This window comes from Bufo bufo, chromosome 1 (genome assembly GCF_905171765.1).
Source record: "Bufo bufo chromosome 1, aBufBuf1.1, whole genome shotgun sequence".
NCBI classification, from domain to species: domain Eukaryota; kingdom Metazoa; phylum Chordata; class Amphibia; order Anura; family Bufonidae; genus Bufo; species Bufo bufo.
Window position 1 is genome coordinate 31,641,376 of NC_053389.1, and position 16,012 is coordinate 31,657,387.

The 16,012-nt window shown below is 45.8% G+C and overlaps 1 protein-coding gene across 2 annotated transcripts; it reads left to right on the forward strand.

The window, feature by feature from the left end:
* Positions 1 to 10,878: 10,878 nt before the first annotated feature.
* Positions 10,879 to 15,475, forward strand: LOC120986808 (serine protease inhibitor swm-1-like). Of its 2 annotated transcripts, none has more exons than XM_040415510.1 (4): positions 10,879 to 10,962; positions 12,016 to 12,084; positions 12,482 to 12,523; positions 14,885 to 15,475. In XM_040415510.1, exons 2-4 carry the CDS (start codon positions 12,045 to 12,047, stop codon positions 15,247 to 15,249), a joined length of 447 nt encoding a protein of 148 aa, XP_040271444.1. In that variant the 5' UTR covers positions 10,879 to 10,962; positions 12,016 to 12,044; the 3' UTR covers positions 15,250 to 15,475. The 2 variants fall into 2 exon arrangements, with proteins under 2 accessions (XP_040271444.1, XP_040271445.1); XM_040415511.1 differs by having other exon boundaries at positions 14,888 to 15,475.
* Positions 15,476 to 16,012: the final 537 nt, after the last annotated feature.

Consider the following 16,012-nt stretch of genomic DNA (forward strand, 5'->3'; position numbering starts at 1 on the left):
TGATACAAGATGCGTTACGGCCTCGAGCCTGGATACAAGATGAGATATGGCCTCTATCCTGGATACAAGATGAAATATGGCCTACAGCCTGGATATAAGATGAGATATATGGCTTCTTGCCTGGATACAAGATAAGATACAGCATGTAGCCTGGATACAAAATGAGATTCTGCCTATAGCCTGGATACAAGATGAGATACGGCATCTAGCCTGGATACAAGATGAGATACGTCTTCTAGCATGGATACAAAATGAGATACGGCTTCTAGCCTGGATACAAGATGAAATACGGCCTCTACCCTGGGTACAAAATTAGATACAACCTCTATTCTGAATACAAGATGAGATAAGACCTCTAGCCTGGATATAACATGAGATGCTGCCTCTAGCCTGGATACAAGATGAGATATGGCCTCTAGCCTGGTACAAGATAATATACGGCTTCTAGCCTGCATACAAAATAAGATATGGCCTCTAGCCTGGATACAATAAGAGATACGGCCTCTAGCCTGGATACAAGATTAGATAAAACGTCTATCCTATATACAAGATGAGATACTGCCTCTAGCCTGGATACAAGATCAGATATACGGCCTCTAGCCTGGATACAAGATGATATACAGCCTTTAGACTGGAGACAAGATGAGATACGGCCTCTAGCCTGGATACAATATGAGATACGGCCTCTTGCCTGGATACAAGATGAGATACGGCCTCTTGCCTGGATACAAGATGAGACATGACCTCTAGCCTGGATACATGATGAAATACGGCCTCTATCCTGGATACAAGATGAGATACGGCCTCTAGCCTGGATTCAAAAATAGATACAACCTCTAGTCTGAATACAAGATGAGATAAAACCTCTAGCCTGGATACAAGATGAGATACGGCCTCTAGCCTGGATACAAGATGAGATACGGCCTCTAGCCTGCATACAAAATGAGATATGGCCTCTAGCCTGGATACAAGATGAGATATGGCCTCTAGCCTTGATAGAATATGAGATACGGCCTCTAGCCTGGATACAAGATGAGATATGGCCTCTAGCCTGGATAGAATATGAGATACGGCCTCTAGCCTGGATACAAGATGAAATACGGCCTCAAACCTGGATACAAAATGAGATATGGCCTCTAGCCTGGATACAATATGAGGTACGGCCTCTAGCCTGGATACAAGATGACATAAAACCTCTATCCTGGATACAAGATGAGATACGGCCTCTAGTCTGGATACAAGATGAGATATGACCTCTAGCCTGGATTCAAAATGAGATATGGCCTCTAGCCTGGATACAAGATTATATATGGCCTCTAGCCTGGGTACAATATGATATACGGCCTCTAGCCTGGATACAAGATGAGATAAAACCTCTAGCCTGGATACAAGATGAGATACGGCCTCTAGCCTGGATACAAGATGAAATACGGCCTCTAACCTAGATACAAAATGAGATATGGCCTCTAGCCTGGATACAATATGAGATACGGCCTCTAGCCTGGATACAAGATGACATAAAACCTCTATCCTGGATACAAGATGAGATACGGCCTCTAGTCTGGATACAAGATGAGATATGACCTCTAGCCTGGATTCAAAATGAGATATGGCCTCTAGCCTGGATACAAGATTATATATGGCCTCTAGCCTGGGTACAATATGATATACGGCCTCTAGCCTGGATACAAGATGAGATAAAACCTCTATCCTGGATACAAGATGAGATACAGCCTCTAGCCTGGATACAAGATGGGATACGGCCTCTAGCCTGGATATAAGATTAGATATGGCCTCTAGCCTGGATATAAGATTAGATATGGCCTCTAGCCTGGATATTGGATGAAATACGTGTATAGAGTGATAAGGGCCGGCGCCACCTGTAAGGCGACCTAGGCAGCCGCCTAGGGCGCAATTTTGCAGGGGGCGTCGGCCCCGTGCAGTTTAAAAAAAAGCGTTGCCGCAAGTTTTTTTTTTTAAAAGTACGGCGGGCGGCGGCGGGCCGTCCCCTGCACCGGGCGGCTGCTGCACTGCCCAGAGAGAGGGACTGACAGAAGGGAAGCGCCTCTAATGTATTGTGGCCGAGCTCTGTTCAGTCCGTGGTACAGGAGCATTTGTTTTCTGTACCCGGCCGGACTGACAGGAAGTGCTCACTTAGTGTGCACTTCCTTTTAGTCCGGCCGGGTACAGGAAACAAATGCTCCTGTACCGTGGACCGAACAGAGCTCGGCCACACTACACTAGAGGTGGGGGGGAATGAGAGTGAGAGTGACAAGGGAGTGGGGGGGGGGAAATGATGAGAGTGACAAGGGAGTGGGGGGGATGAGAGTGACAAGGGAGAGGGGGAGGAAATGATGAGAGTGACAAGGGAGGGGGGGGAGGAAATGATGAGAGTGACAAGGGAGTGGGGGGGGAATGAGAGTGACAAGGGAGGGAGGGTAGGAAATGATGAGAGTAACAAGGGAGGGGGGGAAGGAAATGATGAGAGTGACAAGGGAGTGAGGGGAAGAATAAGTGTGACAAAGGAGGGGGATGAGAGTGACAAGGGAGGGGGAGAGGAAATGATGAGAGTGACAAGGGAGGGGGGGAGTAAATAATGAGAGTGACAAGGGAGTGGGGGGTAATGAGAGTGACAAGGGAGGGGGGGAATGATGAGAGTGACAAGGGACGGGGGAGGAAATGATGAGAGTGGGAGTGAGGGGAAGAATGAGGGAGTGAGGGGAAGAATTAGAGTGACAAAGGAGGGGGGATGAGAGTGACAAAGGAGGGGGGGATGAGAGTGACAAAGGAGGGGGGGAATGAGAGTGACAAGGGAGGGGGGGAGTAAATGAGAGTGACAAGGGGGGGGTAAATGAGAGTGACAAGGGAGGGGGGGAGAGAGTGACAAGGGAGGGGGGTATGAGAGTGACAAGGGAGGGGGGGAGAAGAGAGTGACAAGGGAGGGGGGAATGAGAGTGACAAGGGGGGGGAGAGAGAGTGACAAGGGACGGAGGGGGGGAGAAGAGAGTGACAAGGGAGTCCCCAGAGGCAGACCAAGAGCCAGAGACCAGATCATCTCATTGTCCTGGTGGTAAGTAGACAATGCAATATGTTTATTATTTAATTGTTTAGTTATTAATACAACATTGGAAACTAATTTACCTCACATTAAGGCTCCATTCACACGTCTGCAAAGTGTTTTGCGGATACACGGAGCCGCGGATCCGCAAAACACTGAAAGCGGCAATGTGAGTTCCGCATTTTGCGGATCGCACATTGCCGACACTAATAGAATATGCCTGTTCTTGTCCGCAATTGCTGACAAGAATAGGACATGTTTAGGGATGAGCGAACCCGAACTGTATAGTTCGGGTTCGTACCGAATTTTGGGGTGTCCGTGGCACGGACCCGAACCCGAACATTTTCGTAAAAGTCCAGGTTCAGGTTCGGTGTTCGGCGCTTTCTTGGCGCTTTTTGAAAGGCTGCAAAGCAGCCAATCAACAAGCGTCATACTACTTGCCCTAAGAGGCCATCACAGCCATGCCTACTATTGGCATGGCTGTGATTGGCCAGTGCACCATGTGACCCAGCCTCTATTTAAGCTGGAGTCACGTAGCGCCGCACGTCACTCTGCTATGATCAGTATAGGGAGAGGTTGCAGCTGCGACGTTATGGCGAGATTAGGCAGATTAACTCCTCCAAAAGACTTCATTCTGTGATCGATCTGCAGCTGTGGATCATTGAAGTGCTATTATTGACTTGCTCACTTTTTTGAGGCTGCCCAGAGCGTTTTTAGATCACTTTTTTCTGGGGTGATCGGCGGCCATTTTGTGACTTGTGGTGCGCCAGCACGAGCTATCACAAAGTGTATTTAACCATCGATAGTGTGGTTATTTTGTGCTATATCCTACATCAGCTGCAGGCTGAGCCTGTGTCACCGAAGTGCATTTAACCATCAACAGTCTGGTTATTTTTTGCACAGTTTTAGCTGGTCAAGTTATTTGTAGTGACCGTAAAAGCAGACTTTTTGTTCTGGGTTGAAAAAGCATTCCCAAATTTGCCATTCTGAAAATAACTAGTTTGTGGTATTTGAGGCCTACTTTAAATCTATCCCAAAAAGAAAATCTTACATTGAAGTTATTGATAGTGTCATTCAGAAAAACCTAAGACACACGCTAGCTTGCTGATAGAAGTGTCATTCTGTGATTAAACATATAACTGTCACACAGCGCAAAAAAAAAACAGGTCTCACATCTCTATTCAACCAAATCTGCACAGTTTTAGCTGGTCAAGTTATTTGTAGTGACCGTAAAAGCAGACTTTTTGTTCTGGGTTGAAAAAGCATTCCCAAATTTGCCATTCTGAAAATAACTAGTTTGTGGTATTTCAGGCCTACTTGAAATCTATCCAAAAAAGAAAATCTTACATTGAAGGTATTGATAGTGTCATTCAGAAAAACCTAAGACACACGCTAGCTTGCTGATAGAAGTGTCATTCTGTGATTAAACCTATAACTGTCACACAGCGCAAAAAAAAAAACAGGTCTCACATCTCTATTCAACCAAATCTGCACAGTTTTAGCTGGTCAAGTTATTTGTAGTGACCGTAAAAGCAGACTTTTTGTTCTGGGTTGAAAAAGCATTCCCAAATTTGCCATTCTGAAAATAACTAGTTTGTGGTATTTGAGGCCTACTTGAAATCTATCCCAAAAAGAAAATCTTACATTGAAGTTATTGATAGTGTCATTCAGAAAAACCTAAGACACACGCTAGCGTGCTCATAGAAGTGTCATTCTGTGATTAAACCTATAACTGTCACACAGCGCAAAAAAAAACAGGTCTCACATCTATTCAACCAAATCTGCACAGTTTTAGCTGGTCAAGTTATTTGTAGTGACCGTAAAAGCAGACTTTTTGTTCTGGGTTGAAAAAGCATTCCCAAATTTGCCATTCTGAAAATAACTAGTTTGTGGTATTTGAGGCCTACTTGAAATCTATCCCAAAAAGAAAATCTTACATTGAAGTTATTGATAGTGTCATTCAGAAAAACCTAAGACACACGCTAGCGTGCTGATAGAAGTGTCATTCTGTGATTAAACCTATAACTGTCAGACAGCGCAAAAAAAAACAGGTCTCACATCTATTCAACCAAATCTGCACAGTTTTAGCTGGTCAAGTTATTTGTAGTGACCGTAAAAGCAGACTTTTTGTTCTGGGTTGAAAAAGCATTCCCAAATTTGCCATTCTGAAAATAACTAGTTTGTGGTATTTGAGGCCTACTTGAAATCTATCCAAAAAAGAAAATCTTACATTGAAGGTATTGATAGTGTCATTCAGAAAAACCTAAGACACACGCTAGCGTGCTGATAGAAGTGTCATTCTGTGATTAAACCTATAACTGTCACACAGCGCAAAAAAAAAACAGGTCTCACATCTCTATTCAACCAAATCTGCACAGTTTTAGCTGGTCAAGTTATTTGTAGTGACCGTAAAAGCAGACTTTTTGTTCTGGGTTGAAAAAGCATTCCCAAATTTGCCATTCTGAAAATAACTAGTTTGTGGTATTTGAGGCCTACTTGAAATCTATCCCAAAAAGAAAATCTTACATTGAAGTTATTGATAGTGTCATTCAGAAAAACCTAAGACACACGCTAGCGTGCTGATAGAAGTGTCATTCTGTGATTAAGCCAATAACTGTCACACAGCGCAAAAAAAAAACAGGTCTCACATCTCTATTCAACCAAATCTGCACAGTTTTAGCTGGTCAAGTTATTTGTAGTGACCGTAAAAGCAGACTTTTTGTTCTGGGTTGAAAAAGCATTCCCAAATTTGCCATTCTCAAAATTGTGGTGAACGGGAACAATGAGGAAAACATCTAATAAGGGACGCGGACGCGGACGTGGACATGGTCGTGGTGGTGTTAGTGGACCCTCTGGTGCTGGGAGAGGACATGGCCGTTCTGCCACAGCCACACGTCCTAGTGAACCAACTACCTCAGGTCCCAGTAGCCAGCAGAATTTACAGCGATATTTGGTGGGGCCCAATGCCGTTCTAAGGATGGTAAGGCCTGAGCAGGTGCAGGCATTAGTCAATTGGGTGGCCGACAGTGGATCCAGCACGTTCACATTATCTCCCACCCAGTCTTCTGCAGAAAGCGCACAGATGGCGCATGAAAACCAAGCCCATCGGTCTGTCACATCACCCCCATGCATATCAGGGAAACTGTCTGAGCCTCAAGTTATGCAGCAGTCTCTTATGCTGTTTGAAGACTCTGCTGCCAGGGTTTCCCAAGGGCATCCACCTAGCCCTTCCCCAGGGGTGGAAGAGATAGAATGCACTAGCGCACAACCACTTATTTTTCCTGATGATGAGGACATGGGAATACCACCTCAGCACGTCTCTGATGATGACGAAACACAGGTGCCAACTGCTGCGTCTTTCTGCAGTGTGCAGACTGAACAGGAGGTCAGGGATCAAGACTGGGTGGAAGACGATGCAGGGGACGATGAGGTCCTAGACCCCACATGGAATGAAGGTCGTGCCACTGACTTTCACAGTTCGGAGGAAGAGGCAGTGGTGAGACCGAGCCAACAGCGTAGCAAAAGAGGGAGCAGTGGGCAAAATCAGAACACCCGCCGCCAAGAGACTCCGCCTGCTACTGACCGCCGCCATCTGGGACCGAGCACCCCAAAGGCAGCTTCAAGGAGTTCCCTGGCATGGCACTTCTTCAAACAATGTGCTGACGACAAGACCCGAGTGGTTTGCACGCTGTGCCATCAGAGCCTGAAGCGAGGCATTAACGTTCTGAACCTTAGCACAACCTGCATGACTAGGCACCTGCATGCAAAGCATGAACTGCAGTGGAGTAAACACCTTAAAAACAAGGAAGTCACTCAGGCTCCCCCTGCTACCTCTTCTGCTGCTGCCGCCTCGGCCTCTTCTGCTGCTGCTGCCGCCGCCTCGGCCTCTTCCTCCGCCTCTGGAGGAACGTTGGCACCTGCCGCCCAGCAAACATGGGATGTACCACCAACACCACCACCTGCGTCACCAAGCATCTCAACCATGTCACACGGCAGCGTTCAGCTCTCCATCTCACAAACATTTGAGAGAAAGCGTAAATTCTGACCTAGCCACCCTCGATCCCTGGCCCTGAATGCCAGCATTTCTAAACTACTGGCCTATGAAATGCTGTCATTTAGGCTGGTGGACACACACAGCTTCAAACAGCTCATGTTACTTGCTGTCCCACAGTATGTTGTTCCCAGCCGCCACTACTTCTCCAAGAGAGCCGTGCCTTCCCTGCACAAACAAGTGTCCGATAAAATCAAGTGTGCACTGCGCAACGCCATCTGTGGCAAGGTCCACCTAACCACAGATACGTGGACCAGTAAGCACGGCCAGGGACGCTATATCTCCCTAACTGCACACTGGGTAAATGTAGTGGCGGCTGGGCCCCAGGCGGAGAGCTGTTTGCCGCACGTCCTTCCGCCGCCAAGGATCGCAGGGCAACATTCTTTGCCTCCTGTCTCCTCCTCCTCCTCCTCAGCTTCCTCCTCCTCTTCTTCCACCTGCTCATCCAGTCAGCCACACACCTTCACCACCAACTTCAGCACAGCACGGGGTAAACGTCAGCAGGCCATTCTGAAACTCATATGTTTGGGGGACAGGCCCCACACCGCACAGGAGTTGTGGCGGGGTATAGAACAACAGACCGACGAGTGGTTGCTGCCGGTGAGCCTCAAGCCCGGCCTGGTGGTGTGCGATAATGGGCGAAATCTCGTTGCAGCTCTGGGACTAGCCGGTTTGACGCACATCCCTTGCCTGGCGCATGTGCTGAATTTGGTGGTGCAGAAGTTCATTCGCAACTACCCCGACATGTCAGAGCTGCTGCATAAAGTGCGGGCCGTCTGTTCGCGCTTCCGGCGTTCACACCTTGCCGCTGCTCGCCTGTCTGCGCTACAGCGTAACTTCAGCCTTCCCGCTCATCGCCTCATATGCGACGTGCCCAACAGGTGGAACTCCACCTTGCATATGCTGGACAGACTGTGCGAGCAGCAGCAGGCCATAGTGGAGTTTCAGCTGCAGCACGCACGGGTCAGTCGCACTGCGGATCAGACCCACTTCACCACCAATGACTGGGCCTCCATGCGAGACCTGTGTGCCCTGTTGCGCTGTTTCGAGTACTCCACCAACATGGCCAGTGGCGATGACGCCGTTATCAGCGTTACAATACCACTTCTATGTCTCCTTGAGAAAACACTTAGGGCGATGATGGAAGAGGAGGTGGCCCAGGAGGAAGAGGAGGAAGAGGGGTCATTTTTAGCACTTTCAGGCCAGTCTCTTCGAAGTGACTCAGAGGGAGGTTTTTTGCAACACCAGAGGCCAGGTACAAATGTGGCCAGACAGGGCCCACTACTGGAGGACGAGGAGGACGAGGATGAGGAGGAGGTGGAGGAGGATGAGGATGAAGCATGTTCACAGCGGGGTGGCACCCAAAGCAGCTCGGGCCCATCACTGGTGCGTGGCTGGGGGGAAACACAGGACGATGACGATACGCCTCCCACAGAGGAAAGCTTGTCCTTACCTCTGGGCAGCCTGGCACACATGAGCGACTACATGCTGCAGTGCCTGCGCAACGACAGCAGAGTTGCCCACATTTTAACGTGTGCGGACTACTGGGTTGCCACCCTGCTGGATCCCCGGTACAAAGACAATGTGCCCACCTTACTTCCTACACTGGAGCGTGATAGGAAGATGCGCGAGTACAAGCGCACGTTGGTAGACGCGCTACTGAGAGCATTCCCAAATGTCACAGGGGAACCAGTGGAAGCCCAAGGCGAAGGCAGAGGAGGAGCAAGAGGTCGCCAACGCAGCTGTGTCACGCCCAGCTCCTCTGAGGGCAGGGTTAGCATGGCAGAGATGTGGAAAAGTTTTGTCAACACGCCACAGCTAACTGCACCACCACCTGATACGGAACGTGTTAGCAGGAGGCAACATTTCACTATCATGGTGGAACAGTACCTGTGCACACCCCTCCACGTACTGACTGATGGTTCGGCCCCATTCAACTTCTGGGTCTCCAAATTGTCCACGTGGCCAGAGCTAGCCTTTTATGCCTTGGAGGTGCTGGCCTGCCCGGCGGCCAGCGTTTTGTCTGAAAGTGTATTCAGCACGGCAGGGGGCGTCATTACAGACAAACGCAGCCGCCTGTCTACAGCCAATGTGGACAAGCTGACGTTCATAAAAATGAACCAGGCATGGATCCCACAGGACCTGTCCATCCCTTGTGCAGATTAGATATTAACTACCTCCCCTTAACAATATATTATTCTACTCCAGGGCACTTCCTCATTCAATACTATTTTTAATTTCATTTTACCATTATATTGCGGGGCAACCCAAAGTTGAATGAACCTCTCCTCTGTCTGGGTGCCGGGGCCTAAATGTGTGACAGTGGCCTGTTCCAGTGGTGGGTGACGTGAAGCCTGATTCTCTGCTATGACATGAATACAGATTCTGCGCTGACATAAGGCCAGATTCTCTGTTACGGGACCTCTCTCCTCTGCCTGGGTGCCTGGGCCTAAATGTGTGACAGTGGCCTGTTCCAGTGGTGGGTGACGTGAAGCCTGATTCTCTGCTATGACATGAAGACTGATTCTGCGCTGACATGAAGCCAGATTCTCTGCTATGGCATGAAGAGACTGATTCTCTGCTGACGTGAAGCCAGATTCTCTGCTATGGGACCTCTGTCCAATTGATATTGGTTCATTTTTATTTTTTTAATTTTAATTTTAATTTATTTCCCTATCCACATTTGTTTGCAGGGGATTTTCCTACATGTTGCTGCCTTTTGCAGCCCTCTAGCTCTTTCCTGGGCTGTTTTACAGCCTTTTTAGTGCCCAAAAGTTCGGGTCCCCATTTACTTCAATGGGGTTCGGGTTCGGGACGAAGTTCGGATCGGGTTCGGATCCCGAACCCGAACATTTACGGGAAGTTCGGCCGAACTTCTCGAACCCGAACATCCAGGTGTTCGCTCAACTCTAGACATGTTATATTTTTTTGTGGAACGGAAGTGCGGACACGGAAGTGCGGATCCGCAATTCCGTGTCCGGGCAGCACATCATGCTGCCCCATAGGAATGAATGGGTCCGCAATTCCGTTCCGCAAAAATGCAGAACGAAATTGCGGACGTGTGAATGGAGCCTAAAAGGACACTATAGTCCCAGAACCAGTACAGTTAATGTAGTGGTGCTGGTGTCTATAGGCTGTTCCTGCAGAGAACAGACAGTGGGCAGTACTGGTGGTAAAGGACACTATAGTGCCAGGAAAACAAACTCATTTTCCTGGCACTACATAGTTGTTAGGAGTGGGGCACCCTCGTGTCCCCCTCCCACTGGGCTGAAGGGGTTAAAACCCCTTCAGCCACTTACCTTTCTTCAGCGCCGGCACTGGGAACTCTTCTCCCCGATCCTCCTGTCAGCTGCGCATGCGCACGCATTCAAAACTATGTTCCGCGTCTTCCCACTGTAATTTTCACAGTGAGAATCGCGGAAGCGTCTCTAGCGGCTGTCAGGGAGACGGCTACAAGAAGCTGGATTAACCCTAAGGGAAACATAGCAGTTCTTTTAATTTAAATGCTGAGAAAGGGGTGGAACATGATATGGGCAGATCATCTGATAGGGGGGGGGGGGGGGCAATTTTTATCTTGTCTAATGCGGCAAAAATCCTTGCACCAGTCCTGAGACTGAACATCTTCATTTTTGCCTCAGGGCTCGGTGACCTATGTATGGAGCACAATTAACACACTGACAGACATTGCATCCTACTTCCTCAATATTAAATAATTTCAGGTCAAAGTGTGCAACAGAGAAATATGCAAATATGCAAATAATCATATATGCAAATCTAACAGATCAGAGTCCTATAAGTCATTCCAGATAACTCAGTCCAGCAGTCAGGACACAGACATCACCCCAGCTGATAGGTAAAGATCTATCTATTATCTATCTATCTATCTATCTATCTATCTATCTATCTATCTATCTATCTATCTATCATCTGTCTACTGTAGCTATTATCTACCATCTATCTATCTCATATATATCTATTATCTATCTATCTATCTATCTATCTATCTATCTATCTATCTATCTATCTCATATCTATCTATCTATTATCTATCTATCTATCTATCTATCTATCTATCTATCTATCTCCTATCTATCTATCTATCTATCTATCTATCTATCTATCTATCTATCTATCTATCTATCATCTTTCTCATATCTATCAAATCAAATCAAATAAGCTTTATTGGCAGGACTAAATACATTTTAGCATTGCCAAAGCAAGTGGGAAATAATTGGGTAGGGTTGGGGGATGGGGACATATACAGGGTGGGGGTATAGGAGTCCATGGTATATCAGGCTCCTCTCAGTCTATGGCAGGCAGTAATATATTGAGCTGCTGTGGCTGCTGTGTTCTCCTCTCCCCCCAGCAGTATGGAGAGTCTCTCTTCCTCCTCCATGGAGGTGAAGTCTGGGCAGAGATCAGACAGTCTCCTGAAGTGAGTTTCCCTCACTGCTGAGTATTTGGGGCACCGCAGCAGGAAATGAGCCTCATCCTCCACGGCCTCCTGGTCGCACTGCTGGCACAGTCTGCTCTCCCTGGGCATGTACCTCTGTCAGTGATGCCCGGATTCAATGAGCAGGCTGTGAGCGCTCAGTCTGTACCGGCTCAGGATGTGTCTGTCTCTTGGATTGGGGCGTTTCTCCAGATTTGGGGCCAGTTTGTACTCCATCTGCAGGCTCCGGTATACTGTCAGCTTCTGTGATGTTCTTATGTTGTTCCTCCAGACGCTAATCTATCTGTCTAATGTATCTATCTATTATTTACCATCTATCTATCTATCTATCTATCTCATATCTATCTACTATATCTATTCCCTTTGTTTTAGTCCATCACTAGTTGTACTATATTTCTTCTTCTGCTTTCCATAGATGCATAGCTTATCACTAGTGTGTATTGTTCTCCTCAGTCACCTCCACTTTCCTATCTGCTGAAAACATGGTTTTCCTGAGAGTTTCTGTGGTCTTCTTGGTGGCTGGTGAGTATTTATGGGGCTTTTGGGGGCTCATAGTAGAGATGTAGGAGCGCATATCATCCCCCATCATGTCCGCAGTCCTATACATTCACTGCTGACTCCAGAAAGCACTTCAGAATGTAGAATAGGATCATATTAATATTAGAAAAAGCCCCCCCCCCCCTTCCCATTGTATAGAGTTTATTCTTTAAAGTGGTTGCCCACCCTCAAAACCATGTTATGTTAGATTACTGTTCATATCTTTGGTGGATTATTTATGTCATGATCTGCTGCACTTCATATAATGTGTAAGATGACGTTTACAAGCTTACTGACTGCTGCATGTGGAATAAAACCATTGCTTTGTATCTAAATTAAAAACAAAAAATGCAATAATAACGACTAACTTTCCCCCGTTTAGTCTTGCAGTGGCAGGCGGACTGCAACGTCTTACCAACCTCAGGTAAGCAGAATGTACAGTTATGTAGAAACAATGTAACACATTCTAATAAACTAGAGAGAGAGTAGGGAGCGCGGCTTTTCAGATACAACATGAAAGAGAGGAGGGCTGCTGCAAATAGAATGAGAAAGGAGATCTGCTGCCAAAAAAGAGAGAGGGAGGAGGAGACATGCTGCAAAGAGCAGTAAATAGAAAGGGGTGATCTGCTGCAAAGAGAGAGCAGAAAGAGAGTGAAAAGAGGTGAAGAGGTGCTGCAAACAGAGAGAAAGTAGAGAAGAGTGCTGCTGTTGAGAGTAAACAGTGTGAAAGCGGCTGAAAAAACTAAGAGAGAGGAGAGGGCTGCTGCAAAAAAAAAGAAAAGAAAGAAAGAAGAGGCATGCTGCAAAGAGCAGTAAAAAGTAAGGGGTGATCTGCTGCAAAGAGAGAGCAGAACGAGAGTGGAGCCACTGCTAAGAGAAATAAAGAGAACAGTGAAGGAGTGCTGCTGTTGAGAGCTGCTGCAGAGTGAAAAAGAGAAAGATGAAGCGCTGTTGCAGGGGAAAGACAGAGAGAGAAAGGAGCCTGTGCAGAGGTAGCGAAGTGAGAGGGTCCAGCCACTGCCAAGAGTGAAAAATGAAGAGCTGCTGCAAACAGAGAGAAAGTAGAGAAGAGTGCTGCTGTTGAGAGTAAACAGTGTGAAAGCGGCTGAAAAAAACTAAGAGAGAGGAGAGGGCTGCTGCAAAAAAAAGAAAGAAAGAAAGAAAGAAAGAAAGAAGAGACATGCTGCAAAGAGCAGTAAACAGAAAGGGGTGATCTGCTGCAAAGAGAGAGCAGAACGAGAGTGGAGCCACTGCTAAGAGTAATAAAGAGAAAAGTAGAGAAGAGTGCTGCTGTTGAGAGTAAACAGTGTGAAAGCAGCTGAAAAAACTAAGAGAGAGGAGAGGGCTGCTGCAAAAAAAAAAAAAGAAAGAGGAGAAATGCTGCAAAGAGCAGTAAACAGAAAGGGGTGATCTGCTGCAAAGAGAGAGCAGAAAGAGAGTGGATCCACTGCTAAGAGTAATAAAGAGAACAGTGAAGGAGTGCTGCTGTTGAGAGCACACAGGGGGAAAGCAGCTGAAAATACCAGAGAGGAGAGAGCTGCTGCAGAGTGAAAAAGAGAAAGATGAAGCGCTGTTGCAGGGGAAAGACAGAGAGAGAAAGGAGCCTGTGCAGAGGTAGCGAAGTGAGAGGGTCCAGCCACTGCCAAGAGTGAAAAATGAAGAGCTGCTGCAAAGGGAGAGAAAGAGAGAGCTGCTGTGGAGGGAGAGGAGGAGACCTGCTAAACATGCAAAGAGAGAGGAGAGAGCTGCTCCAAAGATAGAGACTGTGAGAAGAGAGACTGCTGCTGAAAATACAAGAAAATACAAAGAGAGGAGAGAGCTGCTGCAAAGACAGAGAAATAAAATTATATAGAGGTTGATGCAAAGAAAGAGTTGGTGGAGAGGGAACCTTTGCTGCAAAGAGCCAGGTAGAGAAAGAAAAGAGAGAGAGATAGAGATATGGGAGAGCGGAGTCACATAGAGAGAAAGAAAGAAAAGGAGAAAAAGAATGACAATGGCATAAGTCTAAGAAAGTAGAAAAACAGAAAATGAGAATGAACCTAAACTAATACCGTGTATCCCAATACATATAAAAATATGTAGAATCATCATGTTTACAAACTACTAATATAAGCAGGCTCAAGGGATACTGTATATACCTTCGCCACGTGCAGTGTGGTCTTGTAAATGGCCCCAAAGCATGGACTGTATTTTGTGTACTATAGTATATCCCTTGATGAATTTTTATATGTCTTTTTTACTATAGATATCAGATTGAATTAATTCTCGTTTTTTATTTTTAATTATTAATTTCTGGGATATTATTTGGTGGGAGCCCATGATATTGAAATCCTCCGCTAATAAAACATAAATATATTCCCTTGTGTTTTAATATAATTTTTTGAAAAGTAAATCTTTGGCGGTAGTAGCTTACTTGCTGTGAGCCAAAATGGAGAGCAGTGACTGTCGCAGTGGCAGCTTCATCTGTCCATGTATTACACACTTAATACTATAGTGGCCACCACAGGGGAACTTCTTCTGTAATATCAGCTGAATGCCAGGGGGCTCAGGAGCCAATCAGTATGTTTTTAGAATTTGTGGGATTAAACTTGGTAACCCGTAGAGAACCCACAAAACATCAGGAAATTATTTGTGAGACTTGTTAACTACCATATAGAATTTACAGAAGACCCCAATGTTCACCAGTGTCCTACCATATTAAAAAGGAGAAAAAGAAAATTCTACTTCTGTAAAACTGACCTTGTCATTGGTAACAATTTCCTAACACTAGATGTTCTGTCTTCAGCAGTTCCACAATGTCCACCAGACCATCATTATGGAATAATTGGAGGATGTGATCTAAGATGTGACTCTGTGGACCTTGGAACTATGTGCCTACCTTATGCATATAGGGGCTGTAGATGCAATGATGGGCTAATACCACAGAGCGGAACCGATGAATGTGTTAAGCCAGAAGATTGCAATGCAAAATGCGGACCCAATAAGCACTATGAACCTTGTGGATCAAACTGTCAACCTAAATGTGGCAACCCAGATGTCCCTTCAGACTGTGGATGTTCTCCAAGATGTGTCTGTGATGAAGGCTACATATTATCTGGTTTTGATTGTGTGAAGAAAACTGATTGTCCTACTGATTCCGATTCTAATTAGCCATATCTTGTTGGTAGGTCTATATTCATGGACCACGAGACAATGAGCTTTTAGGTTGGGCTCTGTAGCCAAGATCAGAAAGTTTCATATAACAATGTTCCCATAATATTCAGTGTGCAAGTTACTCTGTTTCTCACATGATACATGATTGAATCTTAAATTATGTTATAATTTAATCAAGGATTCTGATTCCATTATATGTAACAATAAAAACTGACTGATGATAGACATGTGGATGTGATAGATTTTGTTGGATCCCACAGGAACTTCATAGAGTTTATTAGAAATGGGCCATAAAAATAAAAAATTAGATGTTTTTAATACCATGTCGTTTTACATCAAAACATTTCATTTGCAACAGAAGAAAAGGAACCCTACAAATTGCTCCATACTTCCTTCTCTTAGTACAGCAATACCCCATATTTGGTTATAAAGTACTGTATGGGCACACATTAGGGCTCAGAATGGAAGGAGAAGCATTTGGCTTTTTAAGTGCTGATTTTGCTAGAAAGGGTTGAGGGTACCATAACACATAACACCCCTAAGATACATGTTAGAGATCAGAGAAGAATTCAAAAATGTTTCACTTTGTGACAAATTACTTCTTCACAAAGTGCATTCATTTCTAAGTAGTGGGTGCAATGACAGGGTGCGGCAATTATGTCATCATTGTACCCCTCGAATGCCATATTCATACATAATCATGGCGATGTGATAGCAATAATCGGTTTTAAAATAAAATAAAAAAATACATTTAATCATA

Excerpts from the sequence above, each read along its gene's own strand:
- LOC120986808 (XM_040415510.1), top strand. The coding sequence starts at position 12,045 with ATGGTTTTCCTGAGAGTTTCTGTGGTCTTCTTGGTGGCTG. Across the intron at positions 12,085-12,481 it reads TGTGGTCTTCTTGGTGGCTG|TCTTGCAGTGGCAGGCGGAC; the intron begins GTGAGTATTTAT and ends TCCCCCGTTTAG. Across the intron at positions 12,524-14,884 it reads CAACGTCTTACCAACCTCAG|CAGTTCCACAATGTCCACCA; the intron begins GTAAGCAGAATG and ends TTCTGTCTTCAG.